This window comes from Electrophorus electricus, chromosome 10 (assembly GCF_013358815.1).
Source record: "Electrophorus electricus isolate fEleEle1 chromosome 10, fEleEle1.pri, whole genome shotgun sequence".
NCBI lineage: Eukaryota > Metazoa > Chordata > Actinopteri > Gymnotiformes > Gymnotidae > Electrophorus > Electrophorus electricus.
Window position 1 is genome coordinate 15,374,126 of NC_049544.1, and position 18,548 is coordinate 15,392,673.

General features: G+C 37.8%; 1 protein-coding gene across 4 annotated transcripts in view; it reads left to right on the plus strand.

The window, feature by feature from the left end:
• Positions 1–4,012: 4,012 nt before the first annotated feature.
• Positions 4,013–18,548, plus strand: part of slc12a7b (solute carrier family 12 member 7b) — a 44,762-nt gene continuing 30,226 nt past the window's right edge. For 2 of the 4 annotated variants that reach the window (XM_027002946.2, XM_027002947.2), the window contains exon 1: positions 4,013–4,275. In XM_027002946.2, coding sequence (XP_026858747.2) covers positions 4,116–4,275 — 160 coding nt within the window. In that variant the 5' untranslated portion in view covers positions 4,013–4,115. Of the gene's footprint in view, positions 4,276–10,198; positions 10,271–13,838; positions 14,187–18,548 lie in introns of all 4 variants that reach the window. The other 2 variants (XM_027002948.2, XM_027002949.2) reach the window with 2 other exon arrangements.

An 18,548-nucleotide genomic window follows, 5' to 3' on the forward strand; every position in this document is an offset into this window, starting at 1 on the left:
TTTTATGTTTATTAATTACCTTACTGTTTTAAAGAAATAAATCCAAGTTGTATTGACATTTACAGACAGTTCACCTGCAACAGTCGTCGCTGAACCATCTATGTTGTCCGCCTTTTTTCCCCAAAACTTTCCAGACGATAGTAGCTCCTCGTTTTCCGTTTTGCATTGCATTGCATTGTGGGACAATAGTGTCCTTTCAAATCACACTCAAAAACCGACCAGTTCTAAGTATGCATCTTGGATTTTTGAGTATGCTCAAATTTGACGATTTTAACTACACTACATACTGTATACTCAAAAACTAGTTAGTATTAGTAAGCAGTGTGTAATTGGGACGCAGCCATGGCGAAATGAAACCATAAAAAGCTGGACAGCTGGGGAGACATACGGGGAGATGAATTTAACTGTAACAATCTGAACTAATTTCACTGTGCTGTTTTTGGTCATACCTACAGTGTGTGTATAAGATTCTATAACCTAGTAATTGTGCTATGATATGAGTCTCTGTTGGCAAAAATACAAATCAATGTATACTAACAAAATTGATTATTGCAGCCTATGTATACAGATTGTATATATGCTGTGGCCATGACTGGAAATGAAAAATTTATTTTATATGTATGACTGATATTTGTGTTGCTTTGAACATAGAATATTACTTTTGTTCTGGAAGAAGGAGCCACACTCTTGCTTTCTTTGATGAATAACTAGAATAATGACTATGTCTTCAATAGTTTATTTTAATTATCTGAGTACTGCATCCCAGACAAGCAACTTTGCTGCTTATCTTGACTGAACCTAAAGTCATAATCTGTAGCCTATCATGTTGCTGGCTTCCATCCTAAATGTGAATAACTATATATGACGGTGTCCTTTGCGTTTTCTAAATGTGAAAATTTAATTATTCTAATTCTAATTATTCATAAAACATTAAGTAGCACTAATGCATGTAACAGATACTTCATACTTCCTATTTGCAGAAAAACCTATTATGACTGAGTGGTTATATTGACCAAAGTCATTCTGATTAGAGTAATTAGATCAACCAAGTTATTTTGGTTTAAAGCCACAATGACCAAGTCTAAACTTGTTAGTAATGGCTACCCTGAATGTACTGATGTGCAAGCAGGTCTGTTGATGCAGCCCTAGGTGCACAAAAATCAGTGGAATAGAAGTTTCATAGAATATTCCAGTGCGGCATTTCCCAGAACATATTACAAAAAATTTCAAAATAGAGGCTTTTCCTTCTCTAGCGTCTACATCTCATCTCATTAGCTAGATTTCAAGGCCTTTGTGAGCTGAACTAAGTGGTATTAAGATAACCAGGACAGAGCAGTGACAAAAGGAAACTCACCACCTGAGAAATGCATCTAATTCCATAATATGCTTATAAACATCGTCTGACAGTGTTAAAAAAAAACTGAAAGCATACTGATTTCACCAAGGTGAAACCGTGTCAGATCCAACCTATGTTCACTTGTAGAAAGCAAACTGAAGGCAAAACCATGGAATGGGCAGTAATATTCAATGCACTAATGCCCTAAAGCACTAATTAGAGCCATAATAATTACTTGATGAATTGAATCAGGTGTTGTAGAACTGGGTAAACAATAAGTGGCACAGTGCAGTGTTTACTTTTCTTAATAACATCTGACAAATGTAAACCCACCCACATCTTTATCTATCCACGTGTATTTAAAAGGCCATCACTTACAAACCTCTTTTTAAATGTTTTATTCAAAGCATGATCAAACCCAAACTCTAATTGTATGCACAATATTTTGATTTATTTCTAATGCCACATAGTTATAGAATGTGAAGCAGTGATTAAAAAGAATAAAATAATTACCAATTTTATAAATAAATATTCAGAGCTGCAGGGTATTTCCACATCACAAACCATTACCACATATCACTACAACAGTCTGTGACTATTACAACCAAACCTGTTTAGCTAGCTGGCATTGAATAAAGAGTAATTAGGGACCTGTCTAATGAATCATTGTCAGCGTTATTATTCCATGGAGAAAATATAAATGTCTACTGAATGCGTAATAATAAGTACTGAAATTATTCATTTGCATCTCTCCAACCCATATTGATATTTAGGTGTTTTAGCCCAACAAAGACAACACATCTGACCCATATTTAGAAAGAGTATGAATAAATCATGCCTGGGGCTCATGGAAAGTGTACTATGGAAAGAACATAGCATAATCAGATATCTTACTAATTTAGACCTATGAGGAATCAAGGGATGTAAGAAGTTAATGAAGTGCTGTTGTTAATGAGCCAACACCCCCAAGTCACCCATGTATGAATATAACTGTGCCACTTCAAAGCTTTAACTATTACATACACAATTGGCAGACATTAAATGATATTTAATCTATAGGGTTAGACTCATGACTTTGCACTAACTTAAAAAGTGTTATTTTTACACTGAAATGAATAGGGAATGTATGGTAATTTCACCATATGCCATGCTTGTAAATTACCATACATTATGCCTCACACTTTACAGTGTATATAGCTATGTATCTATATGAGGTATGCCTCCAATATGTGCAGTACTCGTATCTTATATGTACAGTATATATATCTGTACAGTTTTATATGTACAGTACTCTTCTTATCTATCCTATATTTCCTATATATATATATATATATATATATATATATATATATATACATATATATATATACACACACACACACACACACACACACACACACACACACACACACATATAAGATGTGTGTGTGTGTGTGTGTGTGTGTGTGTGTGTGTGTGTGTGTGTGTCAAGGACATTTTGGAAGTAGTTAAGTGCCCTGGAAAAGTGTTTATCTAGCCACCATATTACTACTGCAATAGCACCTATTTGCACACGTATTTATTATCACTCTGTATATGAGGAACAGGGTACTCGAGTGTATCCCATATCATTCTGTAACAATTATGTCTAACTTGTTGTACTCCTTGTCTGTATTGTATTGTTGTGTACCATGGTACTTGTTGAATTTCCTCTGGGCTCAGTATGGCAAATTTATGTTGATGTGGAAAGCAAGGAGGAAACTCAAATGGTCATGCAGCAGTTGAATTTGTCATATAATTTATGTCACAAAAGCTTCTTATGTTGACAGCCCATTTGGCTTTGTGATATTCATATTTTGTTTAGTAACAGAACAGACAATCCTTTTGCCAAGTTTTGGCTGATTTATCTATAAAACATTGTTTGTACTAAAATGCAGATTCATTAACTTCTGAATGAATAGCGGTTAATGTAATACATCTCATAACACATCTCAACCGTCATTTTTAGTGTTCCATTCAGACTGTGTTATAACTATTCAAACGGACTGGATCTAATGCAGCGAAGATGTATATAATTGAATTTCTGTCCATAAGTCTACAGATCAATCGTCTTAATATGAGGCTTACAATTGTCGAATAGCTATATTTTTTAAATAAGCAATGGTTCGCCTTCCCAGTAACATTTTTAGGTTACTTACTAGCTAAGTACTTATTATTATTATTATTATTATTATTATTATTATTATTATTATTATTATTATTGACAGTATTTAACGATAACACTCCACTTCTATTTCGCCGAATTATTGAATATCTTTTCTCAGTATCATAAAGCCTGAATAAAACTCTGAATTAAATTGACGGCTAATTGCACTTCTTTTTTCAATAGCATTACCTTAATCTATTACTATAGCCCCAGATGAATCCTGTTCGAATGTTGGTGAATACATGACACAGAGCTTTATACAAAGCTAACAAGTAAATTGTAATATTCTACGTAGACTTCACCAGTTCAGAAATATCCCTACCAGCAGAGACTGTCTTTTCGTTTATGTTTGGCGCGGACTGACAGAAGTTCGTACATGAGTCAGCCAATCAGAGAGCGTATTAAACTGACACGCCTTTATACGCCTATAACGCAATCAATTCTGCCTAGCACAGACGCGTGCTGCTCTGGTAGCTGCACCAACTATTGAACTTGCTTTGCTAGTGCAGTCTCTTGTCGACTATGTTTCACATGGCGAAGACGTCGGAGACCTGAAGTTTTGTGTAGACAGGAGAGGTGAAATAAAAGACAAGCATGACTGAAAGATTCGTTGTCATCCCCGTAGGTCACGGCAATGAAAGCACGAACGCGGGGGTTCACCATGACCCCTTACCTGGCTTTGGAGATGAGGGAGCTTTAGATCAGCGTGAAGCTGTTCCTATCCTTGAGTATAGCAGAGAGCCGAATAAATACGGTGAGTGGTGATTGCTTTGATACCGTTCACTACATGCAGACTTCAGCCAATTTTAGAACCATCCTGTATATAATCTGATAGTACTAATGTTAGTTACAGTATTATTATTATTATTATTATTATTATTATTATTATTATTATTATTAGTTATTATTATTAGGCAGTTTATATATATATAGCGCTCTGTTCTCGCATCTTTTAGTGGATTTGAACGGTATAGTACTTCTCACTGTATGTTCACGAATACTGTAATTACCTAACTTTGATTGCATTCATCAACATTCTCAAGTGTCCTTGCCTTGTACAAAAATAGAGACACTTACAAGGGGCACACAGCATGCTCTAGTTAGGATGGTTAGCAATTGTAGTGTTGTTTATTAAAAAAAACCATCAGGCCTCTTCAGTGTAATACAGACACGGGCTAGGTTAGCATCAGAGAGCAATGAGGCTTAGCATCTTCAGTTCACCAGAATAGCTCAATTAATGCAAGTTGGTGCCTGTGCTTCTTTATTTCTGTACTCTGTTAACGTTTGTGTGTGTGCGTGTGTATGTGTGTAGATGTGTGTGAGTTTGCTTGTGTGTGTGCGTGTGTTTGCTTGCGCTGCCAGTTGACTTATTGTGAAATAGAATTGGGTGGGGTCTGCACATGATAAGTACATGTACAAGGGCAAAAGTTAGTTTGTCTTTTAAGCAGTGGCTATTCTTTGATACACTGCACTTTCTATGCTCAGATATCTCCTTTTATTAATAATGACGCTCCTTGTTTGTTTACGTGTTACGTTAAGTTGGTAGAGTCTCAAAGTAGTTGTCCGCTCTTATACATTAGGTACAGAGAAGGATTCTGTTACCATGACACATTTATCAAAAATGCCATACTCAGTTGAATCACTGCTTTGAACATTCATTTGCTAAATTGGATGGGTTTATGTAATTTAAGCCTAATGTCTAGTGTTGTGAATGGTAATTGCTGAATGTGTTTCCATGTTCATGTAATTATTCACAATGAGCACAGTATGGGATTATAATGCTTCTCCACCCCTCAGGTGTGTCACATGTGTTGGCTTCCTGTGTTGTCAACCTTTTTAAAATTGTGGTGTAGCCTCGCAGAGGGTACAAATTTCAAAATGTTTGTTATTAGATATTAGATCAGATATTTATTAGATATAATGTCACACATTTATGTTATTAGATAATAGATTAGATCATTGTTATATTAGGCCTTGATTAGATATTTATGTTATTGGTATAAGCATTTATTTACCTTTGCAACTATTGTGAGAAATATAGTAGGCCTGTATTTCACATAAATGGCATTACTATTGTAATGCCATTTATGGTGTATATGATTGAATAAGTTATGTAATCTGTGGCTATGTTTAGGGCTGGACCTTTAGGTTAGTTTTACTCAGTGGCCGTTACAATTAATTACACTGTGATAAATGCCTTTAACAGCAAAATAAAAAGTAATGAACTATGAACTCTTGTTTAGCTAGATGCCACTTTCCCTTAAAGTGCACAGAATAAAGATTGTCATATTGTCTGACACTCATGTATTGGCTTCAAGAAGCTTGAGACTGCAGAAACAGCAGCAAACGTGGATAATTCTGCTGTTAACCTGACTCATCAAGAGCATCTCTTGGCGACTGTAGCATACTCAGTATTTTCTGCAACAGAATTGCACACATCAGTCACCATTTGAGTCAGGGATCTCATCTCACATTACTGACCTGTACTGTCTGCTGTCTTGTTAATTTGCTAAAGGAAATTAAATAAATTATCCTTTAGTCTTTTAGGCACTGAAGATATTTCACAAAACACTTTCAATTTCCATGATTATGCAAAATTTCCCCAACATATTCATGATAGAAGGGTAGTGTCATGAATAAAGAAAAACAGATTTAAATCTGATATTATCCATCACTTATTCTTTATTCTATATAAACTAACATGTAACATGTTAACATGTAAGGATTTCGTAAAATATATGTCTGTGTCATTGTTATTATCCATTGTAGTCTGTTAATATTGTGCTTGCTGTATCCGTCATAAGCAGCACTATTCAAATACTTTGAAAGCAACAATAGTTCACTTGATGGAAAATAATTCACAGGCTTTCTTGTGGAGTTCACAGTGACCATGTCTTGAAATATACAGTTTCTGTTGTTATTAACATTATTAATGGCACTCACAATATTATTAACAAAATATTCAAATTTTCCCATTTTTCTTTTACTGCATCTCACATTTGCTTTGCTGAAACCTGTATATAATGCAAACATCACAGAGAAGCTTGATCTGGAGCAGTCGACTGCATCCAGTAGGTATTTGGGTTATCAGTAAAAATGACTGACTTCTTGGAAGTGCATTTCTCTTGCCCAAAATGGACTAGTGGGGTTACATCCAGGTGAAACACCCGACTGGGAATTGTGCCTTCCTTTAGTTGCCTGACTTACATGGGCTATGGTGTATGTAATTACACACTCTTATAGCAGAGTGGTTCTGCCAGTAAAACTCAAATCAGATTTGATGTTCCATGGACATTTATTTAACCTAATTGCATTCATTTGCTTAGACAAGCTATACCACTCCGTGAACATTTTCTGAAACACAGACTCATTTCAAATTGGAATTTAATAGATCAGATTCTTTGTGTTCAAGCTTGAAAAGAAGTTTAGATAGGTTCTAGAGTAATTAAAAAATAGCATTTAGTCTAGTAAATACATAACTGTAAAGATCTTATTAAGTGGTTCTCAGAGGTAGAGAATGCTTTGCTCTTAAATGGCTTTTTATTAGCATTATTCAACAAGTAGTGGCATCCATTAGTAATTGGTGAATGTGATGAACAAGTTACAGCAAGGTGCAGGAATGTCAGTAAATAACACTGTGTACAGCAGATTGCATGGCATGGCATATGAGAGTCACAGCAACTCATCTTTAAACCTAAACAATGCCATATGTATTTAGTAAAAGCAAATAAAAAACAAACAAGCAAACAACAACAAGAAAATGTTTCCTGCCTAACTTGTCAGTTTGTCAAGTTCCTGCTCAAAGCACTCCTAAAAACCCTGCATTGTTTTTATTTGGGCAGTTGTCACACATTTGGGTGTTGTTTCCCCTGTGTTGACTAAAGTGTAATCTAATTTTCACACCTGCCTGTGTGCGCATCGATGTTGGTTGGCAGAGGCTAAAAGGGAGAGTGAGTACTAGGTTGTCAGGTAGGCTTTATATGGACCTTTACATGGAGTCTCTCTCAGTCAGGAAACAGCGAAAACCTGACTGGGCATTCAAGTTCACGACCAGGCTGTTCCATGCTAGATCACTGGGGGCTTGACCTATGATTTTGGCACCACTGCATAGTAAGGTGCAAAGACATAGAAAGAGAAGTGCTTAGATATCGTTGGTTAAATAGTAATCATCCAATCATTTATGTGTGATTTTATCATACATTTCAATAAAAAGGACACTCAGATGCTGTCTTATAAAGAGGTGTTAATTGTATGGTGTAGAGATGCTTTGACTTCTGAGATTATTTTCTGAGACCTCTTGATTTCTGAAAATTGTTTGGATTCACCTAATCATTAGAAAGAAAGAATTAACAATTTTAAGTAGTTTATTTGTTATCTAACATGCTGCTGTTGACTGGTACCACGTATGCCTATACTGAGAATAGTGTTTCCCTCAGCACTTTGGTGTTCTCACTTTTCCTTCATTAAGCCTCATAAATCATCTTTATAGTCTTATAATGAAGATATTTGCAGTAGTGCATGCTCTAATGGTCTCATGGGTATTCTAAAGGATCTTTGGACACCAATGTGGTTTTGAGAATATGGATATGAACACTTTATTAATAGGCCATACAGTTGTTATCCTCAATTAACGTTTTGCATTTTGTTTTTATCTATAGTAGCGCCACCATTTTTTCTGAGGCCTCTGTGTATTTTTCCACTGCATGCTAGAAGACTTGCATGAAGCTCACAGTTAATCGTCGCGTGAGTCATCATACCCTCCATGCCCGCTTACAAACGTTTAAAAATGCAAGACCAAAACGGGGTTGCCTTTTCTGTCCATAACGCATTATGGGAATTTCCACCTCTCTAGTGTCTTGTTACTGCCTGCAGCTGACAGAGCAGTGTTCATGGCATGAACCTCCCTCTATAGCTTATGCACCATCTGTCTCTGTAAACAGTCATTGTCGCAGATCTGATTGGGCTGGCAGAATGTAAGTGGGGAAAAAAAAACTAAATTACAATACATACTGGAAATAGTGTTTGGAAGTAGATTTATTGGTTTAATTGAAATAAATGTTAATTTACAGATCTTTCCAAAGAGCTGCCCTTATAATGTACAGGAGCTAAACAAAACAAACAATCAAACTCATTGTCTTCGGTAAATTTTTTGGCTTAGTCTTTGTAACCAGGCATGATATACAAGGTGATTTGTGTACCAGCTCTCTTTCATGAATCTTTACATAAAAAAAAAAAAAAAAACTGCACCAGGGGTGGTGTTTTTAATCTGAACCCCATGCCCTATCTTTGACTTTGCTGAACGTCTTTGTTATTGTTACCATACTGAGAATTGTCTGGCTGCAGCAATGAATTCTACCTTATTAAATCTCAGGTGACAGCCTTTCTCAGTTGTTTTACTGATGGGAGTGGAACTGCCTGAGGCCTTGTAGCCCCAGCAGATGGCCCCCGGCGTCACACTGTTCTCCTCCCTCCACCTATCCCCCTGGTCCAGGAAACCTCTCCCATTCACAAGGGCAGCCTGCAGCACGCTCCGCGAAATCCTCCCGCTGTGTGGTTTCCGTTGCATAAGTGATTCCATAAAAAAGTAGCACTTGATCCTGCCACGTGAAACAGACAGCTGAGAGAGTGGCATGTACTGCAGCATTTGAGAAGGATACCAGCGAGACTGCTCGTGGAGCTGTCGTCACCTGCTAATGGCTGCCTGAGTTAGAAAGGAAAGCTCTCGTGAATTTTGACCAGTTGTCCATGATGAACTGAAAGGTCTTTACAGGTTACTGAATATCTATTTTTGTGAACATCCAGGTTTGCAATGTTACAGTATAGCTCCACAGCACTTACCCTCCTGTTCTGAACTTTTGCCAAACATGCCTACCCTTTTACAGTCTGATCCTTTTTGGTAACAACAGTACCCAGCAGGGGAATGGGTTCGCAGTCTTTTTTGATTATTGCATGGGTATATATGGATCTACTAATTATAATCTGAAATACCTAAATAGACACAATTGTTTGCTCTTTTGATTTAATTTTAGTTGCATTTGGAAAGGTCTGACTTTTTTGCCTGTTCTATGGCTTTTAAACACTCTATTGATTACAGGGAATTCTTAAAGAAGAACACTCCTAGTTCTCTTACTTTAAGGTAACCACTGGTCTTTACTATAAGCACTGCAGTCTGTTAAAACAGACTAGCTCTGACAAGTTCCATATGTACCAAGTTTTGTAGTGATGTCTGGTAAAATGTTTACTGTGGAACAGAGTAGAGTAAAACTGATTGGGTGACTACAAAACATGCAAAGAGAGAAGAAATCCTCAACACATCTGTGATTGTTTCGTTTGTTGTTCCCTCAAATTGTATTGCAGTATCACTTGTAATCCAGGCTTAACCGTTGCCTCACACTGTTGATTAAATTCCTAAATAAATCATCACTTAATGTGTATAGAAGCTTATCTAAGAGGGACTAAAGAGCCTTTGTATATTTCCTATTTATTCGTAAACACCTATATTTGGCTTGAATATCAGCCTTCTCCATTTTTTTTCATAATATTTGAATTTGATTAGGTTGTACAGTATCAAAAGGTTATCTTAAGACAGCATATACCTTAATCCTATCTGAGTCTTTTTCTTATCTGAATTTATTTAAATTTTTTGTCTTGTTCTTAATTCAAAAAATGCTTGTCAGATGAAACTGCTGAAAACAAGAGCACATTAGCTTTAACTGAGAATCACCAGAAGGTGGCATCATAATTCTACAGTAAGTACTGTTTATTTTTGGATCTCATATCTAATGCATGTCAAATGATTAGAGATTCACCATTTTTCTTTAGCTAATCATTTTTCTGTGTTTGTGAAATTGCATCTCACCTTTGCCAGATGAAGTAAAATGAAATGTGAATTTATTTTGTGTTCAGAAACATAATTCAGCAGATCTAACAAATTGTGTGATCCCCATACACTCTATTACCAGTATGCTCTTTAATTATTCAGGATGTCTAGTGCCAAGCTTCCGCTCCATTTCTGCTATTACCTGCCTCTCCTGTCTTTCAAGGGAAGAATGAATTGCTGGCCTCTATATAATGGCTGGTTTAAGGGCCATCTCATCTTTTGTCTGCATTGACAAGATTAACCTAGGCCCTGGGCTTTTGCAATCAGGCTTCACAGTGGAAGGTGCCTTGAAGCCACACCCCTCTCATGACATGGCCAGACATAGAGAGGTAGAGAAGGGCTCCAGTAAAGGTGTATTGATTTGGGGATTTGAATGAAAAATGAAAGATCTGTGTTCTAAAGGTTCCAGTGACTTTCTGTCACTTTTCTTTTTTATGGTTACTTTCCCAATAATCTGTACATTTCATGATGCTTCCACTTGGCTTCTTCCACATGCTAGCAGGTGTGTCATTCTTACCCAGTGCCCAGGAAGCCCAGTGATTAAGGATGAAGCCCAGGAGAAGGAAGTAGGAAAGCTGCATTATGCTCTCTTAGTTAACAACTGATTGCAGACTGGCACTAATACACTTAGTGGGGTGTGTAAAGTGGCCGTTAGTTGTTAGGATTCAACATAAACGAAAGCTGTATCAGAATAACAGGGTGCCTTTGGAGCATAACACTGTCAGTAAATCAAAGGTCAAGAAGTGAGACAGCCCTTCATTTTCAAATGACTAAACCGTTAGGGTGAAGTCCCTGGGATGTGCTGGAATGTTTTTATTTGCTTTTGGGAGCATGCTCAGTTACAACTGGGTTGTAAACTCTGATGTCTTGTACTGTTGAAACTCTTTGTGTGTGACTATTTGCACAGTTTACATTTTCTAGGGTGTGTTGTTGCTGTTAAAAGTGTCTGTCATTGCGTTACCAATAATTGGTCTGATATTTCCAGTGTTTCCAGAAAACTGTATGGATTAATGATTCTTGAGGTTAGCCAAATATGGTTCCTTTAGAACACTCCCTTCAGCTTTGTCTCCCATAGGAAGGTTCAGTAGCCCATCTCTGTACATTTGTTATATTTCCTGATGCATCAATACCCACATCTAGCCACCATGCCGAGAATAGAAGCAAAAATAGATTTCTGTTCTATGTTAATTTGAAAAATAAATGTTTCTGTTCAGCATCATCACAACCCCTATCTAGACTATTAGCCTATGTCTATTATAGCTTTAGACTAACAACCTTTGTAATGTTTTTAAAATGTAATGCTTTAGCAAGTAACAGGGAACTATTACAAATGACTAAGCTATTCCAGAATAGCTAAAGGGCATGTTCTGAGTGCATTTACGTGTTGGTGGGTATAGACTCCTGATTAGGCTTCTTTTGTAAGAGACTTTTGCAGATTAGTTTGATTAGTTTTAGGCCTTCTAAGACACATCTTCTGATGAGAATCACTGGAAGAACAGTTTCAGAGATAACAAGACAAACTCATCTTTCTTTCCTACTCTCATCTGTCTTACACTGGTCATTTAGGAAAATGATTTTTGGATGAAATTTGTGCCATAACTAATGAGGATGTTGGGTTTACTAGGCAATATAACCTTTGCTGTGAGTTCAGCACATTATTATGGCACATAGCCCAGAGAAGGCTTTGTGAGATGGCAACAGCATCAGGGCTTGACGACAAATCTGTCCTGTGTTGAACAATTACTGTATTATAAGTTCATTTAAAAAGATAGCTGACGCCATCACAATGAGCCACTGTAATGACATGCAGTTCAAATCCCACCTTTGGGTTTGATCAACATCAAAAAAAAAAACTAACCACCATTTTCAGTCTAAGTGTATGAGCCCCATAGTAAAGTTGCTAGAGGCAACAGAGTGGGTGGACCATTCTCATGGAAGACCCGCCCTTTTATGTAGGCTCTAATCCAATTTGCTGTGACTGATTGGTGAAATGTAGTTCACAGTGCCTCTGTATGTGCAGATAAACAGTTTGGCCTTATGCCTCTGTTATTTCAAGGTCACAAAAAGTTGCCTGACAATTTTGCATCATATGTGCATTGCGGCAATATAGATGCTCATATTTATTGAAAATAAGATTAATTGTATGTGTCTGTACTGCCAGTTTGACCCTTATAGCCAACTGGATGTGTCATCGGTTCTTACTACAGTCTGAGCTGTATTTAACATTATATGCCCTGTCTTGTGGAGAACTTTGCCTGAGGGTGCAGTTGTAAGAAAAAACAGTTCAGGAAGAAACATTTCATTATTTAACATATTTTATACCACAACCACAATAAAATTCACATTGGCTAAGAGAACCCAGTGGGCAGAGGACACAAGCCAGAATAAACACACTGAATACTATGTTTGTGAGAAATTTTATTGAACCCAATAAGATTCATAACCCCTGTCTAGAGATAACCCAGGAACAAGGTGGACAGTTTCCAGCATCATACCTTACAACTCATCTTTTTGGACTTTTTTCTTCTATGCTTTATTCCATTATATAGTTCATTTAGAGGGAAATGACTGTAATTTGACTCCATAGTGATATAATATTCTAAGATATTGAATCCCATGACTTGCAGAAAATAGCTAGAAATAGAATTTCTAAGCAGCCGTAAAATAAAGTCACCTAAAACCTATGTGACTTCATTCATTAAATGTTAGAGGGGCACCTTTTGTACCTTTTTTGTTTGTTTGTTTGTTTGTTTCAAATATTTTGGAGTTATAAATAGATTGTGATGTCTTTATGAGATTCTTGAGTTTAGACAGTTTTCAAATCCAAATATGTCTTCTAAGTCTTTATCATATCGTGGGGAATACAATAAACTGAGCTTGTAGTGAAGCTTGAACAGATGAGTGACATGTGGAGTGACATTATGATAACTGAGTAACTGGGTATGATACTCATATAAGAACAAGACCATTTCCAGCAACTCATATTTTTTAGGATCAAGGCTCAGATCTTTATTGGTTAGAAATGTATGTTTGACCATTCATGCTGACATGTTGAATATTATTATGTGGATCCCATTGCTGCTGTGGCTAGGAGAAACTCATCTGTAAGGTCGTTTTGAACTGCTCTTGTAAAGCTTTGAACTGCTACAGTTCTGACTGGGTTTCATTGCTCCTTGAGCAGGAATCAGGCTTTTTTATGTCAAGCCTTTTTCCCTTTGTCTGAAAGAGAGGAAGTGGTAGAGGCCTAAACTTAATCAATAGATTCTTTCATCTCCTCTTCTTTTGTCTCTGTCCCTCTGTGGAGATCCCGACTCCCACAGAAAAGAAAGGCAGACTGTCTTTACAGTGTGTGTGTGTGTGTGTGTGTGTGTGTGTGTGTGTGCGCGCGCATGTGTGTGTGTGCGCGTGTGTGTGTGTCTTTGTGCCTGGCCCACAAGGCGGGGTTGTTTAAGCTCCATATTTGGAGGAAGGCTGGTCACATGGGCCACCGGTAACCAAGCAGTAGGAATGAAACGGAGAACTTCGAACTACAGCTGAGACAAGTCATCGCACGGGAGGAGAGGGAGTTGCTCACGGGGGGGGTAGAGAAAAGACAATAAAGGCAAGAGACAGAGCAAGACCAAGCGGGAGCGAGATAAGGAACGGGAGACGTGTTGACGGAAAAGCACATGGTGAGAAAATGCCAACAAACTTCACAGTGGTCCGCGTGGGTGACGGCAGGAAGTCGTCCTGGGAAGACGGAGATGATAGCAATGTCCTGAGGGAGGAGGATGAAACAACTCCAGGTGAGCCTAGCTTGTGACATTTGTGGACCTTTCTAGAACCTATAATGTGCTAAACCCTGAGCCACAAGGCTATATAAAAATACGTAACCCTTGTGGTTTTTCTTTCTTTTTCTTTTTTTAAAAAATATTTTGTCTGCCTTGCTTGCACAATAAAGTGGAGCCTTCTAGAAACACTTTTTCCTCTTTTCACACAATGGCGAGAGGAACACTTCTCAATAGTAGCTCCTGTCTATTTCTCTCACTTACCCCTCTGCATTCTTTCATTATCAGTGCTCCACTGAATGTCTTTGAGGCAGCTAGTACAGTTATAATGCTTCTTGATATTTACCTGTGATCTGTCTTTTAGCAAAGCTGTAATAAAACTCTTAAACAGGTAAGACTTTGAGTGCCGACTTTACAGTATCATGCTAATGGAGTGGCTAATGTTTCCATGTTCTATTAGCATAGCGTGGTCCAATATCAGGCTTCTGTTGAACCAGTATCATTATCTTTTTGAGCTGTCACTCAGTTTAGGACACGCACTTTGCTGTGTGTTCACAAAAGGTCACTGAGTGCATTTGTTCAACACTGTACCAACTACCTCTACCATCAAATTCTTTTGAGCCAGTGCTCAACAGTTTTTTTCACTGTTTCAGTCTGTTACTGGTAATTGCCATCATGTTGTGCAGTAATAGCCCGAATATTATAGACTCAGTGGAGAAGCAGCAAGCGCAGAGAACTGAGGGTTATGTAAGATTTGTCGGCTGGTGGGGTCTTGTGTTGTGCAATGGCTGTTTTTCTTCCCCACCTCTCCAGTCAGATTCTGGTCAGTACTATTGATTTGCCTTGTAGCTTTGTTTCTGTTGGTCTCCCTCAGCGGGAGTTGATAATCCCACCTATCAGCCATCTCGGCAATGGAGGTAGTGTTTTTCCTTTTTATCTTCTGTCCTTCAGAGGAAGTTCAGGATCAGCTTCTCATCTTTGTTCTTATTGATTTGAGTCAAGGACTTGAGTATCCAAATAAAGACAAATTCAGACTCTGTATCTACTCCATTACCGCAGAAGCTTCCTCTGAGACCAGGAGAGTCTGGCGCGCTCTTCCTCTCTGATTACATACTGCTGGAATGGACCATGAAGCTGGGCATCTGTGTCAAATTATTTCTGAGCTCCACCCAAAGACAAACCTGAAATTAAATAACACGGTAACTGTAAACCCAGATCATGCTTATCGTTCAGAATCTCAGTACAGGCTTTTCTTTTTTTTAGATTTAGCTTTTACTGAGTTCTGGCCAAAGTAAGCAGAATATTTTGTTGACTTTTGCATGCAAGTTGGTTCATAAAGAGACAACACATCTTAAACAAGTTACGTAACATACCTCTACAATGGATTCGTTTTTAGCACATGGTTTCACAAGTGACATTTAATTCTCTTGATACTGCAGACAGAAATTACAGCCAGCATCAGAATTTTTAGTTATGGATTAAAAAAGAACTTGTTAATTGTGTTTCCATGTTCCATGCAGAGCTACACCCGGGACTTCTCTACACCAAGAAATGCTTTCTAGTATATCAGCAAGTACGTTCTGACTACTTAATTAAAGTAAGCTCTGACTACTTAACATAAACAGTGACAAACCAAATTGGTTCAGATTTTAAGGATTTAAGGATTCAAATGACTAGCAAGAGTTTCTGCTAGTATTCTTCCATCTCTTTGTCTGCATAAACAAATGCTCTGGCACAGCAGAACACTGGTTCAGTGTAAAAGGAGATGGCACATAGCGGGACCTGCCAAAGACCCAGCTGCAAACCAAATAAAAGCACTGCCTAGCAGTCTCGAGGTGAACATTAATTTTGCACCTGGCTAAAGTAAGCATTTTTACTGACAGAGTAGCATGACCAAAGCTGCCTGTCACTATATAAATAGAGGTTGAGCAAATTAACTATTTAATATTTGTATGCCTCCGTTACATTAAACATTGCAGTTATTCAGCGCTCTTGTCTGATCTCATTAACAAGATTGCTGCTGGCTATTTGGCCAGTGATCCACACTACCCTTATGCTTCCTGTTTTTCACCTTCTCTCCTGACTTCTCAAGTTTATAATGCTCGTGTCAATGACTCTTACCCCACAGCCACACTGTCTGTGTGGTTGTTAACTGTTGCTGAGCTGTATATTTCTGGCTTTATTTTTGTGCAAAGCAGTTATTTGTTTCAGTGTTTCAGTCTGCAGTTGGTCTCCTCTGTGTCATTGTGACCTAATGAATGCTCCCATATTTTTATCCCATATTTTATCCAGTTTATCCATATTTTAAACATTTTTATCCAGTCTAAGGCATGTTCCTAATAAGTTGCCCAGATAAGTATTCAAGACAATTAATGTTTGTTCATTGTGTTCAATGTGCTGGTACCGTGCACAACCTGTCCTGTGGGTTTTAAAAACAACCCTTGTGTAGCAGTGTAAAGTATGTGTCATGATCTTAAGGTAAAATAAAGTCCATGAATCTTAGCAGCTCATGATCAGGAACAATCCTCACGTTTCTGCTTCCGCTCAGTTTATCCCATGTGAATCAATATAGAAATATTGGCCCTTACTGTATGGCATTGCAAATGGATTCAAAATAGTGCATTCAGTATATCAGAATAGTTAAGGTGACTGTGTTTAGTGAGAGTGTTGCAGCGATTCTCCTGTGCTGTGACCATGATGACCAGTCTCATGTCACTGATCGTGCAGGATGCTGGCAACATTCAGATGAATCACATGCATTCATGCATTGTGACAAATTCACAGTAATTGTTTCCACCAAATTATTCAGTGATGGCTTGTGGAAATGTCAAATGTGTACCCTAGATAATGTCCCATTCTAAGATCATTGTGCCATTTGGTCCATGTGGTGCAGCACTGGATGTGGCCTTGCTGTAAGGTTCCTGGCTTTCCTTTCCCACGCATACTCTCACATGTCTTTCGCACATATATTTTTTTTTACTATCATGTCTCTTGATTGCCCTGGGGTCAATGAATGTCTGTTTTCATGAGGGTCCTTGGTCCAACAAATATTCTGGCAAATATTCTGAGTTCTTGTCTTTCTAAAGTGTTTTATGTCCCTTTGCCATTCTGTGATAGTACATGAGATTGTTCATTGCCAGTAAAGCAATTGTTTGCAATTTGTGAATGTCGGAAAAGGAAGGGCTTAGTAGAAGTAAGACACTTTTAAAAAAAATTAAGTGTGCTGAATTTCAGGAATGTTTACATTGGATATATAGTCCTGATTTCCAGACAATATCAGCAGGACATGATCTACACTTCTCACTGAAAGGTGAAAAATTGGAAACAGGAAGAGTATTTTGAATGCCAGTTGTGAAATGTGGAATGAGGACTTGAATATCAGAGACATTATTAGATATACAACCATAAGGTATGTATTCACCTGTCCCATTTGGTGCATGAAACCAGTAAGACTAGCTACACTAAACTATATGATTACTTCTCTAGGTCATGTACGAGCATTCCAGCTCACTTCATGACCTCTGCCTTCCAAATTAATACCTACTCTGAAGACCTTAGCCTCTGCTTGGCCTATTGGGAGTGGTTGTGTGAGCCTTACACAACACATCTGTGCAATAAACTGAGTTTGCACGGGAGTAAGCTTGGTTTGCATGCAGTTTCACAATTTACACCCCCACCAAGTAGAGGCTAGTGTTTAGTGGTTTGTCTGTTCCTTGACATCTACACACAGCTGTATGTCGGATGATCAAGTGGTGTGTCAACAGTATGATTTAAAAAACAATATGGGCTAATTAGCTTTAAAATAAATGTTTTCCCCTAAAAGTGAAACATTGAGAAATAGCTAGACGACAAACACACACACACACACACACACACACACACACACACACACACACACACACACACGCATACCATGCTTCCTGATTTTTGGCCAGTGTACCTACCAGTGCTACCACCCATTTTGTACTCTGTGTACTCTACCTGATAACATCTTGAGAGCATTTATTTTGTATTTTCTCTTACTTATATGCGCTGACTCATTCTGCTTCATGTGAACTGTACATTGGGAGCCGACCAGTCAAGATTGGTGACAGTAAGCTCCTGGTTTTCTGTTTCATTGTTGAAAGCAAACTTCTAGAGTCATTTGGCATGTTCTGGGAATGACAGAGGTGTTTCTGACATGAATAGATATGACTATGCTAATAATGGCCTGTATGACGCTGATAACACTTTAGTAATGCCCTTTAGTTTTTAGAATCAGCCTTCTATAAAAATATATTGGATCACATTACTGTTGAAAACGAAAGCATTAAATATTGCTGCAGCTAAAGCATAGTTAGCAAACTGGTGTATAGTAAGATGGCATGCTGATCTGTGAAG